Source organism: Motacilla alba, chromosome 8, assembly GCF_015832195.1.
Source record: "Motacilla alba alba isolate MOTALB_02 chromosome 8, Motacilla_alba_V1.0_pri, whole genome shotgun sequence".
Taxonomy (NCBI): domain Eukaryota; kingdom Metazoa; phylum Chordata; class Aves; order Passeriformes; family Motacillidae; genus Motacilla; species Motacilla alba.
This window is the reverse complement of record NC_052023.1, coordinates 11129229-11149664: the sequence shown is the minus strand read 5'-3', so window position 1 is coordinate 11149664 and position 20436 is coordinate 11129229. Positions and strand designations below refer to the sequence as shown.

At 40.7% G+C, this 20436-nt stretch overlaps 1 protein-coding gene across 3 annotated transcripts in view; it reads right to left on the bottom strand.

The window, feature by feature from the left end:
• The window catches only part of ST6GALNAC3 (ST6 N-acetylgalactosaminide alpha-2,6-sialyltransferase 3), a 220681-nt gene extending 204685 nt beyond the window's left edge, over positions 1-15996 (bottom strand). Inside the window, exon 1 of one of the 3 annotated variants that reach the window (XM_038145005.1) lies at positions 13838-15996. In XM_038145005.1, the coding sequence (XP_038000933.1) occupies positions 13838-13855 (18 nt within the window). In that variant the 5' untranslated portion in view covers positions 13856-15996. The remainder of the gene's footprint in view (positions 1-13837) is intronic. The other 2 variants (XM_038145006.1, XM_038145009.1) reach the window with 2 other exon arrangements.
• Between the last annotated feature and the right edge of the window lie 4440 nt (positions 15997-20436).

Below are 20436 nucleotides of genomic sequence, written 5' to 3'. Positions count from 1 at the left end.
GGAAAAACCTATCTGCCCATCCATACGCAGCCAGGGACTTGCTCCTGCTTTTGCCTCAGTTCCAACCACCATGCTCAGCCCATCAGCCAAATTCAGACAAGGATGATTGTCTTTCACAGCTCTCATGCCTCTATTTTTCCCACACTGTAGGTGTGGGAAGAAAAGGATCTACTCACTCCTAGCTACTTATGGGTTTAACAGATCAGTTAGTCAGTTATCTGACATCCTATTTTATTTAGAATCATCATGCAGGTGGTAAGAAATTACCAATTTTAAATCTTCAAAGAGTAAGAACCCAAAACTTCAGATTTATGTTTAAGGCTCTCTTGTTTGCATCAGTTCTGTAAAGAAATAAAATGTGCTGTAAAAACTAACTTTATCTTACCTCTTTTTCATATAAATTTTCATATTCAGTCTCCTGTGCAATGAACATGCCCATATGTTTTCCTGTGTATTGTACAAATAAGCATAATTTAGGCTTCTAATGTACAACCGACTGTGAAATCCATTAGAAAATTACAGTACAAAGATAGAAGAAAATTTATAACTTCTCAGGTAACATGTCTAAATACCACATAATTTTACTTCCAAATCATTAAAGTAGTTTTTCCTGTAATTTCCAAGCAAGGGCTTGTCACAGCTGATGATTAAGTTGCCATTCAGACAATACCTTCAGGGACAGCCCAGGCTAATTCTCAGTCCTATTGCAGTTGCTCGATAAGATGTACACAGCATCTCTAAGATTTCATTTCTGACTGGCAGAGTGTAATAAATTCGGAAACAGAAGCGACATTCCTTATCAAAACCTAACCCAACTGTCTATTTTTAGACCTCATTCCCAGACTCAGTTTTCAGAAGTTACTTTCATGTAACTTCATTTAAATAACAGTAATACTTATCTATTTGCAGGCTGGCAATTCAAAGCATGCAATGGCCTTAATCTGCTTTGAATTAATCCTTTGCATCTGCTATTATAGTTCAAAGAAATGTCTTCAATTAGGTTTAATTACTTCCTTCCACTGCTTTGGATACAGCCCTTATTATATTTCATTACCTTTCCTCATGGACTGCATGGAAAATAGGTGCCTAATAGAAGTACAAAACCAAGGAATTTATTAAGCAAGTATATTACATATACATAACAATACTGTACATGTATCACACTAATTTAGTTATTATCATAGTCTGCAATCATATAAATAGAATATTTGGAAGGAACTTTTCACAGAAGATCAGCAAAACTTGATTCATTCTCTGAAGTTTTTAATACCTTTCTTACTGAATTTATAAGTACTTTTAAATTCCTGAAAGGAAATGTGCCTATTAAAGCACAAAAATTATTTATGCTTTTTACTCCAGGGCATATTAAAGACCATCATCTAGACAGTGAGTTGGTTACCAATGACATTCCTCTGTACTCAGCCTGTCCAGCAGTTACAGAAGTATGCAAAACCGCTTTAGTCTTTCCAGTCGCCTGGAACACCATGCCCATGATTCAGCAGGGATCCCACAATCTCACTTTTTCCCAACTACAGATGGTAGGGAAGATGAAGTAAAGCAATGCTAGTGCTATGTAAGTAAAGCATTTTTCCCCACTTTGTCTGGGTGAAAGGTCACAAGTGTTGATTTGAAAAGCAAAGCATAACTCCTTTACATAAAACAAATAATCACTATTTTGAGCCAAAACAATCCTATGTCAACTAAAAGGAAACATCAGATCAATGTTACCATAACATTTCTGGTCCAAGCAATGAGATAACTTTAAAGGTCCCTTCCAACCCAAACTGTTCTGTGATCCTACAAAAACAGCAATTTTTTTGTAATTAGGAATAAAATACTGATAAACAATAAAGCTAACAATTAACAAACTGCACAGCTGTTCACAGAACACTTCACTGACTGAAGAAATATATGACTAGTAATCACACATCTCAGGCTGCTAGAGTCATAGAGCTTGGAGACTGAACAATTTCAAAATTCATTTTCATTTAGCACAAGAAAATAAATGTTTCCTCCCAGTAAATATTTTTTAAATCAACTGAAAGTTCAGGTTTTGGTTCTATTTTAGTTCCACACAGACACCCCCCAAGTAGACTTCCCACAGTTTTATCTAACATACTGATGAGTTTTCCATTTTCCTTCTTTCAAGAATGTTTATTTCCATAAATGGATGACATTTCTCTCCCTAGCTCGTTTTAGAGCACTTTCATGCAATGCTTCACAAGACACTTTGCAAACACAAGGGATGCTTAATGGCACCATTAACAAAATCCTGACAAGCCATGGTACCTTACCTTGAGGCCCAGAAGGAAATTCAACTCTCTGGCCTTTTTCATGAGGGGCTTAGGACTTCCCATTGAGAGAAAGATGGGGCAGAAAGAAAAAAATCTAAAAAAGGAGCAATGCTGTCAAATCCCATTTTCTTTTCAGTGTCACTAATAATGTTTTCCTGCAGATTTTAAAGGTAAAAACAAGTTATCATCCATTTCCACAGTATCTGTGACCTGCATGATATCTGCCCATTGGGGGATGTGCTTTTCACTGTACAATCGTTCCTCACTGCAATGGCCTCGGGCAGATTTGAAACTGAGGATCTGAAGTAAAAGGCAAAATAGAGGAGTTCTAACAGCTCTCCGAGTTTGCATTCAGAACAAGTACACCAAAGTCAGCTTCTCCCCCTGGAATCAATGAATGGGGAGTGATAATAAGGTCTCATGCCAGATTTCAGTGGGGAAAAAAGCACAGTCAATCTTCTTGTTAATTCGTAAGTGCCACCAAGCGGAACATCAGTTGTAGCTAATACCGAAAGCTGAATTTTCAGAAACACTCATGTTACAAGCCTCACCAAGAGGCAAAGAAAGCTTTAACGAAATGCCAGCTGAGCTTCATCTCATGTGTCTCAAAAGCACAAGCACACCTGGGAGATGGCAGAGGAACTAACGCAAGGCCTTTCCAACAAGTGGTCAAACTTGGAATATCGATGGCATTTAGTAAAACAACAAGAGAAACAAAATGTCTTCAGAATTTCACACGACATGAGATTACAAGCAACTTTGGTATTTTTTATTTGTCAGACAAGTATCACTGTCAATAAAGACCACCTACAGTGCAGTCACTGCTGTCTCTTGCTCTTGTAGGATCCAACAAGGGAAAATTTTGTCTGGTCTTGTTTGGCCACAATATGAAACATACTGAAGTAGAGTGGACTTCAAATAGCTCCTCCAAGCTCTCTGACTGACACAATAATGGGTAATCATTCTCTTAATTAAAAATCTATGGCTGGGGGACACAGTAATAGAAATAAAATCTATGATCTGCAGAAATAGGAAGCATAAAAGAACACCAAACATTTTAAGACTTTATATATATGTGTATGTGTATATATATATATATATATATACACACACACACTCATTTGCTGAGTAAGAGACTGTATCTGAAGAAATAAAGGGTGTAAAAGCATAGATTCAACTGACACAGTCACTAACTGTCTATAAGGCTGCTTGAGAACAATTACTGCCTAAAACTGCAGCATGAGTGCTATTGGAACACACTCCTGCTTCCTAAATAAATTAGGCTTACATTCAAGTCAAGTGTGCAAGTTAAGAATGGAAATACTTGGTGGTACCTGCAGTTTGTGCAGGGCTGCAGGTGAGGAGGTGGTGGCACCTACAGACATGGGAGATGGCCCAGGGCCATTGTCCAAAGACAGCAAAGCAGGACAACATGGAACCAGCTCACCTGGGAAAGATTATACAGGTGCTACAAGCACAGGACAAACAATGACCTCCATCAGGATCACATGAAATAGGGAACACTCCCTTTTTTCCATTCTAGGCACACTAAAACCATATTCTAGCACTCAGTAGGCACCAATTTATCAAACTGTGCCTTGCCTCCTGTGTCACTCAGGGCAGCAGGGCCTCCACAGAATAAAGCTGAATTTCTGCTACAGAACTTCCTGCTTAAACAGTGGCTAGATCCAGTCTGGGCTTATTTATTACACATTGGCAAGCAATTTCTACTAACAGTATGAGCTCCTACTCCTGCAGCAGTATTTTGGTAGTAGGAACCTCATAAAGGTTTCCTGACCCCTTCTAGGCTACTCTCTCCTACTTGCACCACCTTGTCACCTGGGCCAAATGCAACCCTGCAATAATCAGGAAACTAATTCATCTTAAAAATAACATTCAAGAAAGCAGAAAGAGTTCCTGTAAGCCAGTTGCATTTTTGGTTTCTGCAGCAGCCATGCTGCAGCACAGAGGGCAGGTGAGCAGCTCTCGGTGGCTTGCAGAGGTGCCAGTCCGTGACCCAGAGCTGTGCTGCTCCTCGTACACAGCCACATGCTGCCTGCTGACTCTTGGCTGCTCTTGGCTCTGCCACCCCAGCCTGTCCTCGGGGTTAAAGCAGTTACAGACAAGACCACTGAGTCTCCATAGTCAGGGTTCCCAAGAGGAAGAAGCGTGGTTAGAGCGGCGGAAGCTTCGATGGCATTTCCAGGTCCTCGGTTCTCTGTTTTCACCTTAAGTGACCTGGCAAAACCACTAAGATACTTTAATTGGTTTAATGAAATATGAGTGGGCAAGTGGCAGCAAACACAAAGTAAAAACACAGTATAAACTCCATTTCACAGTAAGAGTTGTGAACTGCAGAGACAGACTTCCAGGTCCCTGTAACAGGCACAGACAATTTAACACTGGCTGAGAGAACATGCCCAATAAAGCAAGGATGCTGTTCAAGAGGTGTCCCCAAAAGGTGCCATTTCTGCTCTCTGGTTTGGAGTATTAGTTTAGTAGGGTAAAACTAATTTTTCTGTAAAAATATTTTTATATCCCATGGAAGAAAATGGAAAAAAAGACAGAAAAGGAAAAGAGACACACACAGAGACAACTGTCTGAAATTCTCTCTGTAATCATATGGAAAAAAGTTACAAAAGCTTTTCTTTTGGCAAAGCTTCCATTCCCCGGTTACTAAAGATGTGTCTTCCACTAGTTTTTTCCCCACATTCCACAGCTCCCAAGGATCCCACAGAATGAGTCAGCCTCATTCTCCATTCCATTTTTTAAACGTTGGGTTTTTTTGTTTCCACATAAGAAGCAGTAATAGAAAGCTCTCTCCTGTTAATAGCTGATTTAAACCTGACTAGCTTGTCAGAGTTGAATGTAAACACAGGAAAACTGTAACAGATCAGCTGACATGAAGGAACTTGTAAATATCTTACCCACATGGCTCAGAGGACTGAGGTAGAAAAGTTTAGCAAAACTATAAGGAATTTAAGTAATCACATAAGCACCATTGTGGACATACATAACCTAGAATTAAAATATTTAGTCCCCTGACAAATCAAACCAAACAGACTTTTACAGGAACTTGATTCTGGTGTAACTGCACCCCACAGCAGAACACAACACATCAAAACATAAAATCCTTCCATTCTTTTTGAATTAATCTAAAAGATAAAGTGATTTCCACTTATGGAGAAGGACTAGATCATAGTAACTTTGAGTACATACACAAACCACAAGCACATAATTTTATAATCTAACGTAAAATAATGTACTGATAATTATTGAAAGTACACCAAGAAGCACTCCAAGGACCTCAATAGGTTAGTAATAATACCACTATGTTTATTAAAGGGTTAATAATAGATACACATTGTTATTTCTTCAATGTAATGGCAGCCCATCAGTCCAAGAAAAAAATTCTGTTCAAATCTGGCTGAACGATAGATTTGGAGGAAACTCAAAGTTGATGGCTAACAAAAGGCTGCAAAACTTAAAAGAAAAAAATTAACTGGCATTTGGCTTCTGGCTTTTCCTATTTAGAATTAAATCACCAAACCTCATGGAACAGAGTCTCACGTTGTTACATGCTCAGGGAGACATTCCCCTTACCAAGGCCTTGGCAAACTTCTCCTGGTATTGAGATGATATATAATTTAAAGGAAAAGAATTTAAGAAAGAAACATAAGCTACCCAATCCTACACCAAACAAACACTGCGAGGAACACATGGTTAGAAGAGACAGGAACTATAAATAATTCATTCATATATCTTCTCTACAAATTGCTGTTCCCATGAAATAAACATGTTTTTTCTGATTACTTCCAACTGCTCCACACCTGCCATCCTACCTGCCTAGGCCAGCATTCCTCTGCCTATTGTTAATGCAAATTGCTGAAAACATAGCTTTGGTAAGAAGCTACTGCTTCATTTAATTCTTAGCAAGTGTAGTGCTCCCATGTTAATTTTAAATGTCACACATGCTATGCAGGTAAACAAGAACTACTTAACAGGACTGCCTTTACATCACATGAACCATTGCTCCTGAACAGCACCACGTACAAGATCTCATCTCCTAAACCCTTCCAGTTCAGTTCCTGCCTCACCTTTGTTCTTCTCAAGAGTAAATATGAAAAAGAATATCCAGCATGGTACTTTACTCACTTTCAAATATAAAAAACAAAAATTGTCATGTTTTTCAGGTGCTTCTTTCTAAAATAACCAGAACCAAAATAACTGTCATTATTTTAAATACAAATCCCATTTATACAAATTTTGTACTCGTAACGTAATTTTAGCTAGTCGACTGACTTAGAAAAAAATTAGTACACCTGTACAGCTCCCAGAAAGCATCTGAATGCACCAGCATAAGGATATCTGACTTGATCTAACTTGGGACACTGCTATCAAAGCAGGTATGTAACCCTGTAAGGGCACTATTTGCACAAACACAGGATGTTCCTGAAGGGGCAGGGGGGAGTACAGAGAACAGTCAGCTCAATAATTAACATTTCCTGAGATCACTCAAAGCAATTCTCACCTCAGCCAGACATAATTTATTCTGTCCACAGTTGAGGAACACAACATACATTACAGTCACACATTGTCCTTTTAGACTTCCCATTCACAGAAACCAATGAAGCTGCTGGAAAAGCAGGGGCTGTTCTTTCTCAGCAGTCCACAGGTTATTTTACAAGAACCACCACAAAAAAATGCAGCAGATGCAGCTTTTCCTCCAAAGCAACAGCAAATTCATTCCATCTGTGTATTTGATGCTGACAACAGCAAAGCAACTGCTCCCTCAGCTTTAAGAGATTACTGGCCCAAGGCAGAGCTGTGCCTTATTTATTGAGAATATATCCAATAAATGGAGCTGCCTTTCCCCACCTTGTTTACAGATCTCCACAAAAGATCAATTTCTCCCAGCTCCTGGTCAGAGGTCTCAGAGAAGTCTCAATGACTAGCAAGATAAAACACACCTCCACCTCTCATTGTTATGTATGGGCACACTTCCAGCCCTCTGTGCTATGAATCCGAATATGGATGGAAAGCAGCTGATAGGCAGAGGAAAGTACTGGGACAATGTCATGGATAACAACCACAAAATGAATTATCTGTTTAATATCTGAAAGTAAAATTAAAAATAAATTTAGAATCACTAAATTTTCTTGTACACAATAGCACTTCATGTTATGGTAAAAGCTGCTCTGGGGAGCAGATTGGTCCAAAAATTATATTTATCCATTAGCCACCAGAAAGATAAAGAAATTCACTTTCCACTTCATGTCTAAGCATTTTACCTTTCCTAGAAAACACACAGAAAACTTTTTTCCTCTTTAAGCCACAGACACAGGAAAAAATCCTCTTAACAAGAAGTCAATCTGCTGCATAGATACTGCTTTCCTGGGAAAAGATGAGAAAACAAATCCTGGAAAGATCACCATGTCCAGTATTAAGACTTCTGGAAGGCACTAAGATACTGCTGGAATGAAACATGGCAAAAGAACAGACAAAATGCTAAAAGCTATGCCTTTTTAAATTAACCACACAGATGTAGTGATAGTTGTGATTAAAACCTAAAATAGGGGGTCTTTTAGCTGCATTTCACACTCCCTTAAATTAATCATGAATGTTTGGCAAGAAAACAAGGTGTGCTTTGCTTTCGGGTGCCGTGTCACTAGAAATAGGCAATAGCACATCTGTGCTGTATCTCAAGGAATTTCAATATGTTATGTCAAAGTATAGCAATTTGCTGGCTTCTGTGATGGTTTATGTCATACTCCGGCTTGCCAAGTTATCTGGCATTCAGGACTTCAAAATGGAAATTGAAAAAAAAATGAACAAGATATAAACCACCAAAACTCACGCACAAGTTTACAAATGGCTGCATTTTGAGACGATTCCCTTTAATATGTGATTCCATTCCCCTGATAATCACAGAACCGACTGGGCAGTTTGGCCAAAGCAATTTGGGCAGGGACGCCTTTCCTGAAACCAGGCTGTTCAAACAGCACACAAAGACAGTGTGCCCCTGCTCAGGGGGGAACAAAACATCTGGGAGACACAGGCTTCATTGTTTGAAGATGAACTGCAAGACAAAAACCTTTTCCCATTATTGCTTTATCAAATAACCACTTGAAGGTATAAGACACATCATAACTTCATGCTGGTTTTGTGATTTCAGTTTTCACACCTCCAAACCAGACACAAATCTCCAGTTTTAAACCAACTGAAGTGTGCAGAAAACAGGAGGTTTTCTTGGTTCAGCTACATGGGCATCAAAAGCTAATTCATTCAACCAAAGCAAGTCCTCCTGGATGACTAGACTGACTAGTTGCTGTCTCTTTCTGGGAAGGGGCTAATATATTGTTGTTAAAGTATGATCCATTTAAGGTCATTGCAAGTGAGAGTGAAAAGTGGTTTTATACTTCTCAAAATTTAATTTTCCTTAAATTTTCAAGAAGTGAACATAACAAAAAGCACATTACAAAACTCCATACACTGCACTCCATAAAATTTCACATGGTAATTAAGCACCACTGGACCATGATATCCTAGCCCTGCACACGGGCATTCATTAATGCAGCTTCATTTACTTTGGAGCAATTCAGAGGTAAACAATGCAGAACCACTAAAAAAGAAGTATTTTATTTAGAAACAGAGTAATTGTAAGAAATTCATTTAAAATAGAAATATCCAATGAAAAAGGAATATTAGAAAGCATTAAAAATTACGTTTTGCCATTTTTGTTGGGTGGGGTGAAAAAGGATGGGAACATTAACCCATAACAAATAAGGATGGAGTGATCCACAAGAAAACTAGTTATTAACTCAGATTCTTCTCTGTAACTCCTTGTTGCATCCACCTACTACTTTCCAGCTCATTTATGCACACCTCATTGGGGCCACCTTTGCATATTTACACCTTCCCTCCCCAGAGGTGCAGCCATACAATCCTAGGAATGATTCCAGTTACAAGAGAAAAGCTGCAGCCCACTGAGCTGTGGAGCAGGTTAAGACAGGCTGAGGAGAGAGCTCACATTACAGCAAACCTGCAGCAAATTCTGGGAATTGGCCCATCAGTGCAGCATCCTCCCATGTGGAGGGGAGGTCACCCTTGTTCCTTTTCCAGGGATCTCTCCATCTCTTGTCACATCAGAAGGAAGAGCACAGCATGACAATCAAAGAGGATCCAAGTACAACTCTCAGCACAAACACTGCTGCAGTCAATTTAACAGGCAAGGCAGAATGTGAATTATCTTGGACCTGATTCAAGCAGGATATAGAGGTCAAATCTATGGAAATGTTTGCATCCTGCAAATCTCTAGTAGAGAATGGAGTTATGGTGAGACTCATAACCCACCCTGCACAACAGAGCAGACTGAAACGGAGAACACACTTTTGATGATAGAGAAACTTGGGAGGAAATATATACACTCATTGTCATGTACACAGAGATGAAAAAAATCAATTTCATAACTAAATATGCAAGATTACAAGCATCCAAACACTGGGATCAGATCCTTTCAGACCTTCTGCCTCTCCCCTCTGAACAGCTACTTGCCAGGGTGAAAAATTCAATGTAATGAGATCAGCTTTGCTATTTTAGTCTCAAAAGTGCAGATGGAGCATCTGTCTATGATAGTAATATTATCTGTATTACTGCAGTGTCTGAAGACCCCAATCAGACATAGACCATTGAACACTGAGAAAAAACTCTCAAAGAAAATTCCTGCCAAAAACAGTTCACTATGTGCACTAAGGGAAAAATGCAACCTGTGAATTTAATAAACCAGTGGAGATAGCCACAGAGAGGAAGCATGTAAAAGAATTGCAGATGAACACACAGGTACTGTCAACTTTGACAGCATCCTGCAGAAGAGCCACAAGCCTGAGCTGAAGGTTTTTGTTTGTTTGAAACCTGTATGTCATGCTTTACAAAACAGTTCTTTCAATCTTTAAATCAGATTTTTAAAATATTAAAGAGTCTATAAATTTTAGGTTGGCCACCTGTTTTCTTTGAGAGAACCCTCAATCAGCTGTGGTAATAAGAACATCACCTCACATTATGCAAATAATATTTAGACCGCAGAGTTTCGCTGAAGGATTGTGGTCCCTGATGATGGAAGGTCACATCCAGCCCCCAGGCACATGAAACCTCTGTTGTTCACTGCACAGCAAATACACAGCACACAAACCAGAAGGAAGTGTCTTCCTAGATTTTATGCTCAGTCCTCACCGTACAGGCCCATCACACTCGGATTTTGTTTATTAAGCTCTACCACACGAAGGCTACAGTGAAAACTGCACTCGGATGACAACATAATCAATCTTCATCATCTTCTTCAAAGCTTCCATTCAAAAAAAAAGAGTTTGGGAACAGGGTCAGACAATCTCCTGCAAAGTGCAGCATGTGCAAACTAAGCTACCTATCCCGTTTGCTTTAAAATATCATGGTCCAGTCTTCACTGGGGGATATCATGGTTTTATAGAGTGTTATCATTCATGCTGTGTTTATCATAAAATGACACATACTTTGAAGTATTATTTTTCAATTATGCAAGAAGTGGAGTAGGAAGTAATTTATTGTGTGAAATCTGTCCTCATCTTCAAGAGTCACTGGCAGATATAGTGGAACTTGGGGACTTCAGTATCATTAGGGACAAGAGTGACTACATAACTAGTAATCCCTGCTAATCTAGTAGCTGGCAAAGTGACACGCAGCTACCATAGTAACCAGCATAAGATCAACTGTTTGCTTCCAAAAAGTGCCTACACTTCACTCAGCTACTTGGCATGTTTTTAAAAGTCATGACAGAGAAAATAAAAACACAAGATGCACTTTAGAACTTGCATCTTTCCCTGCTTTTCTTTAACAGAGGAGAGAATGCCTCAAAATAATAATTTCACTGGTTTTACTGAGAATGCCCCACTGCTGACTAGAAGGTAAAGTTTCTGGAGCCACATAACATCAGTAACATCCCCATCACTTTTACCTAGGATGAGTGCACAACAAACACCAGGGACAGCAAGCACCCTCAGGGAGAATCCCCTTCAAAGCATTTTTGCACAGGCTGCACACAGAGATTATTCCATGCAGTAGGCAGAGTACAAGAAGATGTTCACATCTAAAGGTGACACACCTCTTCTAACACACTCATACCCACTCCAAGTAACTACAGTTAATTATTAACCACCACCCTTGATCTTTGCACTTTACACCTCTAGCCAATCACATGTATATTAAACTCTCACTCACATGGAACTCCAACATCCAGCAAGTCTCAACATCTTTATCAGGGGGTTAAAAATCCAGGAAGAGAGGAGGCAAGCCACAAGGCAGAGTCAGAGAGACACTCAGGGCTGAAGTGCAAAGGACACACAGCTGTTCTGGCTTCCCATCCACTGTGCAAACACTTATTTCAAATCTATACCTACAGATTTCTGGGGGTTTTTTCCTATTTCCACACACGCTCAGGGCAAACCCCAGGGAAGTGGAAGGGTGTAGCTAACAGGTTGATATTTTCAGGAAGGAATGAGCCTAGTGTCATGCCAATATATATACTATTTCTAATTTCCTTGTTAGGGAAAAAGCTTTAGACATTACATTTAAAACTTATATACAAGCAAGTATCTCCAGCTAGACATTTAAATTACTCCTGTGGGATGTTTGTCAGAGAAAATCCAGCTTGCCTTATGGCAATGCTAATCTTCTTCAGTCTCTTTCACTTTTTATCCTTGCACCTGCCTGTATTAACAAGATTAAGAATTAAGCTGGAAGAAAGCTGTCTGTCAAGGAATACCAATTAATCTATTGATTTAACCATCAGAATAACAACCAAATGGAGTTCCTGGCCCAGGCAAACAGAAGGTTTTTATTGCATTATAATTCAAACTCCAAGTCATGCTTGTGGCAGGCTATGTCAGCAGACTGCAGAGGAAACAATTAGGAGGGCAAAAGAGACACTGGAATTTTCTTGTCAAAGGATTCTTACTTAACTCTTGCGGACAAAAGGAAGATTTTGCATGTGATCTTGCCACAGAATTTTTAAAAAATAAGACATTCTGTTTTCCTGATCACTGGCACATCCAACCAAAGCCATTTAGGGAGTGTTTCAACAGGAGTGCACATGCTTATCTTTGTGAACCCAGGCTCCAGTCACAGAGCTCACATCTTCTCATCTCAAATCACAACTCTGAGTTGCATTACTGCTGACTAAAGGAGTTTGTTACCATCTAGCTCCAAGCAGAACCTGCTAGTTCAGGGAAGTTTCTGCACTTGCAGCAGACTTGGCCAGATTTATTAACATAAACTACCACAGCCTACAAGACAGACAACTAAAAACAAAAAAATCCATGTACCACAGACCCGCTAGTTGAGAATGAATGAATGAGGAAAAGTGTGCAGCAAAATAACTTTTTTTCAAAGTTGAGTGCCCAAAAGTAGTGCTAAGGATCACATTCTTGGACACCTAAATGTTCATTATTCCGAGGCTGTTTTAAAGTTTTGCAATTTTTCCACTCTGCTGATACACTGAAAGCAACTGCTATAGCAGGCCATCCCAAAGTTTGAGATTATCAACTCCACGCTAGAAGATCAGACTGCAACTAACAAAGAACTCACAGATCAGTTTGACTTGCTGAAAGAAACCGAGTGCAAATACACACAAAGTATGCACGGAAAGCAGCAGGGAAGTAATAAACTGATCTGAAACAGACAAGGCAATAAATGGATCTGAAACAGACCAGGTAACAAAGGGATCTGAACCTGAGCCCTCGGCAGGCGGCACAGGACAGTGAATCCCGGCAGGCGACAGCGACAGGGAACAAACGCCGCTTGTTCCCGACTGAGCGCACTTCCGCCTCCTCCCCTCCCATTCAATCGCAGCGCTGCGATGCTCCCTCCATCTCCATGCCATGCGGGCTCCAAGTTCTTTTACCTCGGTGAGGGAAGCAGGCTGGAGAAAGCATGTGATCACACGGTAAGTTTATGCTTATATTTGCTGGCGTGAAGGGGGAAAACCCGCTATCAAATAGGTTGCTGAATTAGAAAATGCGGGTAAATATTAAGTGTAATTGTGTGGACCATGTGGATCTGGAGCAGATTCAGCAGGGGAGCGTGTGCTTTAGGGACAGCGGTGGACATCTGCAGCCGCTGCTTTAAGAGCAGAAAATGCTGCATGGTGAGAAAAAGAAAATAAGTTGCCCTTTTTGTCCTTTGTGCTGGAAGTCTGTTGCCCAAATGCTGTTGCTCCTGAAGGAATTCAGTGCAGACAAAGCTGAGACAGCCCAGAGCCCCTCTCCCCCCTCCCATTATTCGGTACGCACTTCTCTCCCCGCTAGCTCACAGTTCTGACAATGCAGGGGAAAGAGAAAGAATGGCAGAGGGAAGCAGAACACAGCTGTGCGTTGCAGAATCTCTCCATATTCATTTGCCAAACAAAGCCAGGACGCAAAAAGACAACGAAGATGCATTAGGACTATACCAAATCCACGCCTGTGAGCGGCGAGGGGCTCTCTAACAATGCATTCAAGCAACAGATAGAGATTTACCTTCAAAATGCAGGCCATGTTCTTTCTCTATCCTTCCTACCAAAGAGCAGCGGGATTCTACTTTGTGAGCAGCAGCTGCAGTGTCAGGCAAGAGGCTGGTAGAGCTGCAGAACTGCTGGAGCCTACATTCCTGTAGATCCAAATAAAGGTAGCACGCATCCAGGATCCGCTAGTCATATTAGTCTTTTTATGCCCCGTTCGTTCCACCCATCAGCTCCTGCCACTGGCTGGGAGCCAGCCCAGCACCTCCCCTCCGTCACATGACCGAGTTTGATTCATGGCTCCAGAGCGTGTTTTCCTGAGCTCCGGGACGTACGAGCGGCAGTCTGTCCCTTGCGGGGCTCCGCGATGCCTGCAGACACGCTGTGTGTTGGTAATCGCTCCCCGGGCAGCCCGCGGTGTGCTCGGGGGATGGCTGCTCACAGTCGGGCAGAAAGGTCCCAACTCTCTCTGTTGTTGGGGCTGTAAAAATCCTTACGCTGCTTGTTTAAGAGTGCAGCGTTGGTTTGTGTTCAGCCCTTTTCACTCTACAGCAGGCTTCCCTTTGTCTAAATTGCTGCCCTGTGAGAAATAATCACTATCAGCAAGCAGCCCGAATGTCCCACCAGACGCGTTTGCGTTGTGCGTGGCTTTTTGAGTGAAGAGCTGGCATCCGTCACAGGGAATGAAAACTTGGGTTCATTTGTGAGGCTTTTTGCTTGTGCAACTTTCTTTGGACTTTTCTTAAGATAAGAAAGTGGGGTAAAGTACAGATGAATAAATTCAGCTGTTGAAGAAATCTTTCACTTTACATAATCTCATCAAATTCAAATTCTTCTCTTACATAACATACTCTGTATATCATAAAGCTTTTACTTCGTATTTGTCACTTCTCCTGCAGTCTCTTTCTCCCCTTTTTACACTTCCTCAGTACTTCTCATTACTTCATCTTGGAACCCTTTGCATTTTCCGTACTTGGCACCTTCCCTGTATTCCTTTTGTGCCACATTGCTTCACTCCTGCTGCTTTGGTACCAAAAGCTCTCTGGCTCCGTTAATAAATTCCTTGTAGTGGGTGTCTTCATCCTCTCTGCAGCAGCTCAGGGTACCTGTTTACATGCAGGCAGTACCTTCCAGTTCACGTTAAAGAATCATTTACCACAGAGCCCCTCAATGGTGGGAGCCAGAAGGGGTTAGTGTTGTGCACACATTTAACAGCAACATTGTTCCTAGCCTGGAAGCCTCCCCTGTCCAGGTGCAATCCCTCAAGACAGTAAGTAGGTTGAAACCAGAGGATCTAGATGTCCTCATTTGTATGCAGGGGCAAATCCTCCCCACCAGTGGAGCAGAAAGGGCCTGGGGGGATTTCTCCTGCTTACACTCCTGAGCTGCCTTGCTATGCATTTCCAGAGAAGATGCCAGTGTGTGTTTGGCCTTTGCAAAGTGCTGTACTCTTACACAGGTCCTGCAGACTCCTCAGCACCTCTCACCACGGGAAATCCACTTCTTTGTTATTTACAGCCACAGGCTGAAGCTCTTGAGCTAAAAATTTTAGTATTTCTGGGAAGATTAATGAAAAATAACTTCGTAAAGTTTCTATCTGTATTGACTAACATAAGGAAATATCTCAATGACAAGTCAGTGGAAGAAGGTGGTAAAATAGGGATTTACAACATTTTCTATTAGAGGCTACCACCAACCAGTGTTAGATCATTCTAGATAGCAGTTTGTGTCTTTAAGTACTAGTTATTCATAAGGAGTTCTGTAATGAAGCTCTGTTTCTTACTGAATAAGATAAACTAATAATTAATTCTTTCCTGAATAAAAAATAACTGCCTGTTTTTCTGTCCAGCCGTTGAGAATCTTGTTTTTCTCAGAGTGAAACTAACCCCTTCACCTGTGTGATGGCATGAAAGAAGTTTTCATCTGAGGCAAAAGAAAAATATTCCACCCCCTTCGCACCACCCTCCACCATACCAGCTCTGTAAAGAATGAAAGGAATGAGGCGGGAGAGAAACCGTCCTGAAAAGGTCAACCATTTCAACATGTCCAAAGCATTGAGGGATTTCCAGTGAATTATATTCCTTAGGGAAAGACAGAGGCATGGGTAGTTGTCTTGTGTTAAGCCTCTCTGACATGCTTTGATTTGAAACATCACATCAGACAAAATGTGGTGAACTTTAACTTTTAGACTTTTTGTAAATAGATATTTATCTTAAAAATACTTCCTCATTAGTATGAACAGCAACAGCCATCCTTCTCTCTTTCTTTCAGGAGAGATAGGAGATTTCACTTATTTTCTCCTTGGGACAAAACTGAAGGTGTGACTTGAGCTGAGATCACCACAAAGAGCAACAGAAAGTCCAGCCCTAGGCTGAGCTAATTTCACCTCCGAGAAGCTACACGAGGAAAGGCATCCACCAAATGATAAAAGCCAACAGCCACTGTACGCACATCGTTCCATGGGTCTCATGAAGTGCTTTACCTGAACTTATGGTACTCTTGAAATCAGCTTTAGGCCAAACATAACTCACATAAATTTCAGCCATGCTTACAACTTCCCATCCAAAATTACCACGGCTGTTGTTGCCTGGTAGGGATGTCAAAAGCAGCGTGAATCTGCCTTTCAAGTGTGAGTCATTGTGACAGGCTACACAAAGTCACTACTTCTAGTTCTGAGGACAAAGACCTTTAGTTCTGGGGACAAAGACCTTGCATGTTTTCCATCTAGTCCAAGCCCTCCTGATACATTCCTATGGCTACACAACCTTGGGGAAAAGATGGTTCTGTGGGCAGCAGCCCTTTGCAATTCTAACTCTTAAAAACTAATTCTGTCACAAGGAATCAATCCCTTCGAGGAGAAGGCTAATTAAGCCTTAACATGCAGAGGTTAACACAGCTACACAATCCCAGCATCCGAGCAGGGGTTGGTGGTGCCCGTGTGGGTAGTTCTGCTGGGCAGGCTGTGCCAGGAACAGTTGGTTGGTTTGGTGCTTGGACACCATGGCACTGATGAAGCTGCACTTTCACCTATGGTAAGAACTTCAAAGCCAAAACCTCACAGATTTAAACAGTAAGGTAATTTTTTAGTCCCACGTCTGTATTTTAAAAGTGCAGGTTTAGAGAAAGTCTGAAAGCTGTCATCTCACTGATCATTGAAATCAGACTCTGGTTCATGTAGAGAAAATGTGCCAAGAAGGAAGAACCTGTTCTTACACTTGCTGCACTACAAAGTTTTATCAGATAAGGATGACACAAGGTGGCATTTTTCACCCTTCAGGTGCAACCTGAGTCAGTGGCACAGTAACAGATCCACTCTGCTGCTATCCAGAGAGCTCATCTTCCCAATCTTCTGTGCTTACTTTCTCCTTACTTCATGTAATACGCCACAATAAGTAAGAAATTTAAGGTACCCAGCAGCCCAATGCCATGGTAGAGGCAGAGGATGAAATTATTAAAAAACCAGCAGGTAAAGATTTGAACAGGAAATCTTACCAGGTTATCCAAATGCTACATGAAATTTTAATTTAAAACTCTTAATTATGGTGATTTTCCAGGTAAGAAAAAAGGCTTAATCAAGCCTGACTACTTCATTTTAGAGGTGAACCTCTGCTACATTCTGGAGTGCAGAAGCTGAGGAGAACAGGTGGGGCTTGTTACAGCCCAAATTCTACTGTTACTTTTCAGAATACCCTTACAGCTTAAAGCAAGCTTGCCACGTGCACCTGAAACAGCCAGTATATATTGCCCTGCCCAGCTTCCTCCTCAGCACAATCCATCTGAACCTTACTCAGCTGCAGGACAACCCAGACCCATTAAAAAAAAAAAAAAAGTTTTAGTCACAGAATACTTCTGCACGTGTCACTGGCAGGAGACAAGGATTGCTTGGCACCATTGCTGCCATTCGAAATTCAGCTCAACACCGCACTGCTACTCAGTGTCATGGTAACAATTCAGCACTGCCACACAGCTCTGCAGACCCTGCATGTTCTGGTGTTCCCCTAGCCCCATTCTAATGCACACAAACTCTCAAACCGAGGCTTCCCAACTCCCTTTCACCTAAATATTCTTAAAAAAAAAAACCCCAAAAGACCAATAAAATCGAGTGTTGGCCACACCTAACAACACGTGAATATTCAGAGATTAAAATACAAAGGTCTGTAGAGGTTCCTGGAAGCAGAAAAAAAGCAAACTCTACAACTCAGTAATCTTTTCACACTGCTGACATTTTATTTTCAATGCATGCTCATCTGAGAGCTTCAGGTTTCTGTTTTCAAAGATGGTTATTAACCAGGGATCATTTTATACCGAACCACAGATTATTGGAATTTTTTTATATAAATGAAAAAGTGTATGTCATCTGTTATTTGTAATTTATTTTTAAATTAAATGTGTTTTAACAGAAACAATGGCTTTTCTTTTTTTTAATGCAGGGGAAATAAAAAACAAAACAAAAACCCCACATGCTTAGAAAAGAACAGTGTGTCTCCCAGACAGCTTTCCTCTAGTTAAAACAAGCCAAGCAACTCTGAAGAGTGCTGTGTCTGCTTATGCCACTAGATGTTTTGTCTGAAGAAAAAACAGTACAATCATCAAATGTATGAATTGCTGTAGTCTCCAGGAGAAGAAAACCCACCAGTAAATATTCTGAAGGGTGTTCAAAAGCTAAATGATGTGTTTGAAAATGCTCTGTCATTTGCAGGTAACTGCTGAATAGAGGATATGGTTGGGCAATTGGTATTTCTTGCATGTTCTTCAGTAAAGGATGGATTTGGTTTGACCACTATAAAGTTTTTACATTCTTTGCTCTGTTATCAATGCTTTACACTCCCACTATTTTTCTGAGCTGTAACTAACATCACAAAAGTACTGATACTGTTTCACACTGAGATATGGCCATGTCAGTTTATCTTCTAATGAGATTTTATCCTGGAGAATACAGCTGGGCACATAAAAGGAGCTTAGGAAAAGGAACCAGCCAAACTTGAATCGTGGCATGGAAGGCCTTAAATTGGAACAAAATTTAAAAGCAGCATTTCAGCTCAGGAGAATGCCTCCCCCTGAACTAAGGAAGCAGAGACACACCCTGCCTCCTTCCTCCAAAGATCCAGCCTGTTTTTGTAGGCTAAGCTCTGTCCTTATCCAAACGGTTTGTCTTGAAAAAAATAAATAAACACCAAGAAAAACCCCTCTCCCTCCCCAAGGCTTTATCTAATGAACTTGTCTCTAACAGAAATCCACTGCAATGGTCTCTGATTTAATAGCTAGGCACTGGTATTATTTTCCCTCATTTTCTAGACTCAGAATTTGAAACCACAAGGGCTTATTTACCAATGCACTGGGTACTTGCAGCTGCAATTGAAGGTAATAGGAGTTACAATGTGATCATGTTAATTGATACATAATGGTGAGTGCTCTGAACAAAAAATAAAAAAAAAAAAAATCTTAGGCACCCAATATCGGACAGCAGCATAAAAGGACACATTAATTCTTTTCCCTATGACTCACCTTCTTTCCTATGAAACAGCAATAATTTTTAATGTCAAGGTGTCATATTACAGGGAATGGCATAAGAGTGTCCATTAGGAAATTAAGCAACCTGTCTGCAGGAAGTGCTTTCCCTGTCATGAAGCACCACGTGGCACAGAGCCATGCTGGGGCAAACAGAATATCAAACAGCTGCTCTCCACCTCCATCTGGCCAGCCTGTGAACATAAATAAGCCAGAACCACTAGAACAAAAACATGCTACTGATCAGATCATTTAAAACCATGTTTAGACCAATAATTAAGATATTAAATAATAAATAATTTAAAATAATTAGGGGTACGAAGGTAATCCCATTGGCATTTTAAATTTTGAATGCTTAGGTTTCTTACTATTTTTGTATCCCAAAAGTCAGAGGCACAAATTCCATCCCCTGCCATTACAGTGGTATATCACAGGGTTGCCAGTAAAGTGTCTAACTTCCAGAACCATCCAGGACTCCCACTCCTGAGAAACCAACTCAACACAACAGCAGCCACTTCGAGACCCACAGTACAAGGCACATCCTCTCCCTGACAGGTGGCAGCAGCAAAGAAAGGAAGATCCTGTCCTGTGGCACACTTCAATCTAGTTAATACCAAGTGCTGGATGCACCAGCTCAGGCACTGAGCAGGACACAACCTAAGCTGTCCCTGTCCCTTGGGACTGTTCCTCCTCAGTTAGAAACTCGAGAAAGAATGCCTGCCACTGCTATGCTAACTTTGAGAAGAGAAAAACCCCAACAACCTAAAGCCTCCACATTAAGAGTCCCAATAATGCAAGAAACAGAAAGACTCAGAGTAAATCCATTTAACAGTCCAAATAAAGTCCACGTGGTCCAAGTGGTCCTCGGAAAATTACAAAAGTGATGTTTGGTAATTTTGATATTTTGCTCAAAGTTGTTTTTGAGTTTTCAAAAAGTCATTAAGGTCTCTGTTAACAGCTTCCCTGAACTGAAAGTTGAAGATTAAAACATCCACTATAGTGACAAAACACTAAGATTGGGTAGTCTGACTGTTTTTAAAAAATTCTTTTTATGAGTACTGCAACCCTGCCATAGATCACTCTAAGCCAAGTAAGAGACTTCACAGACAC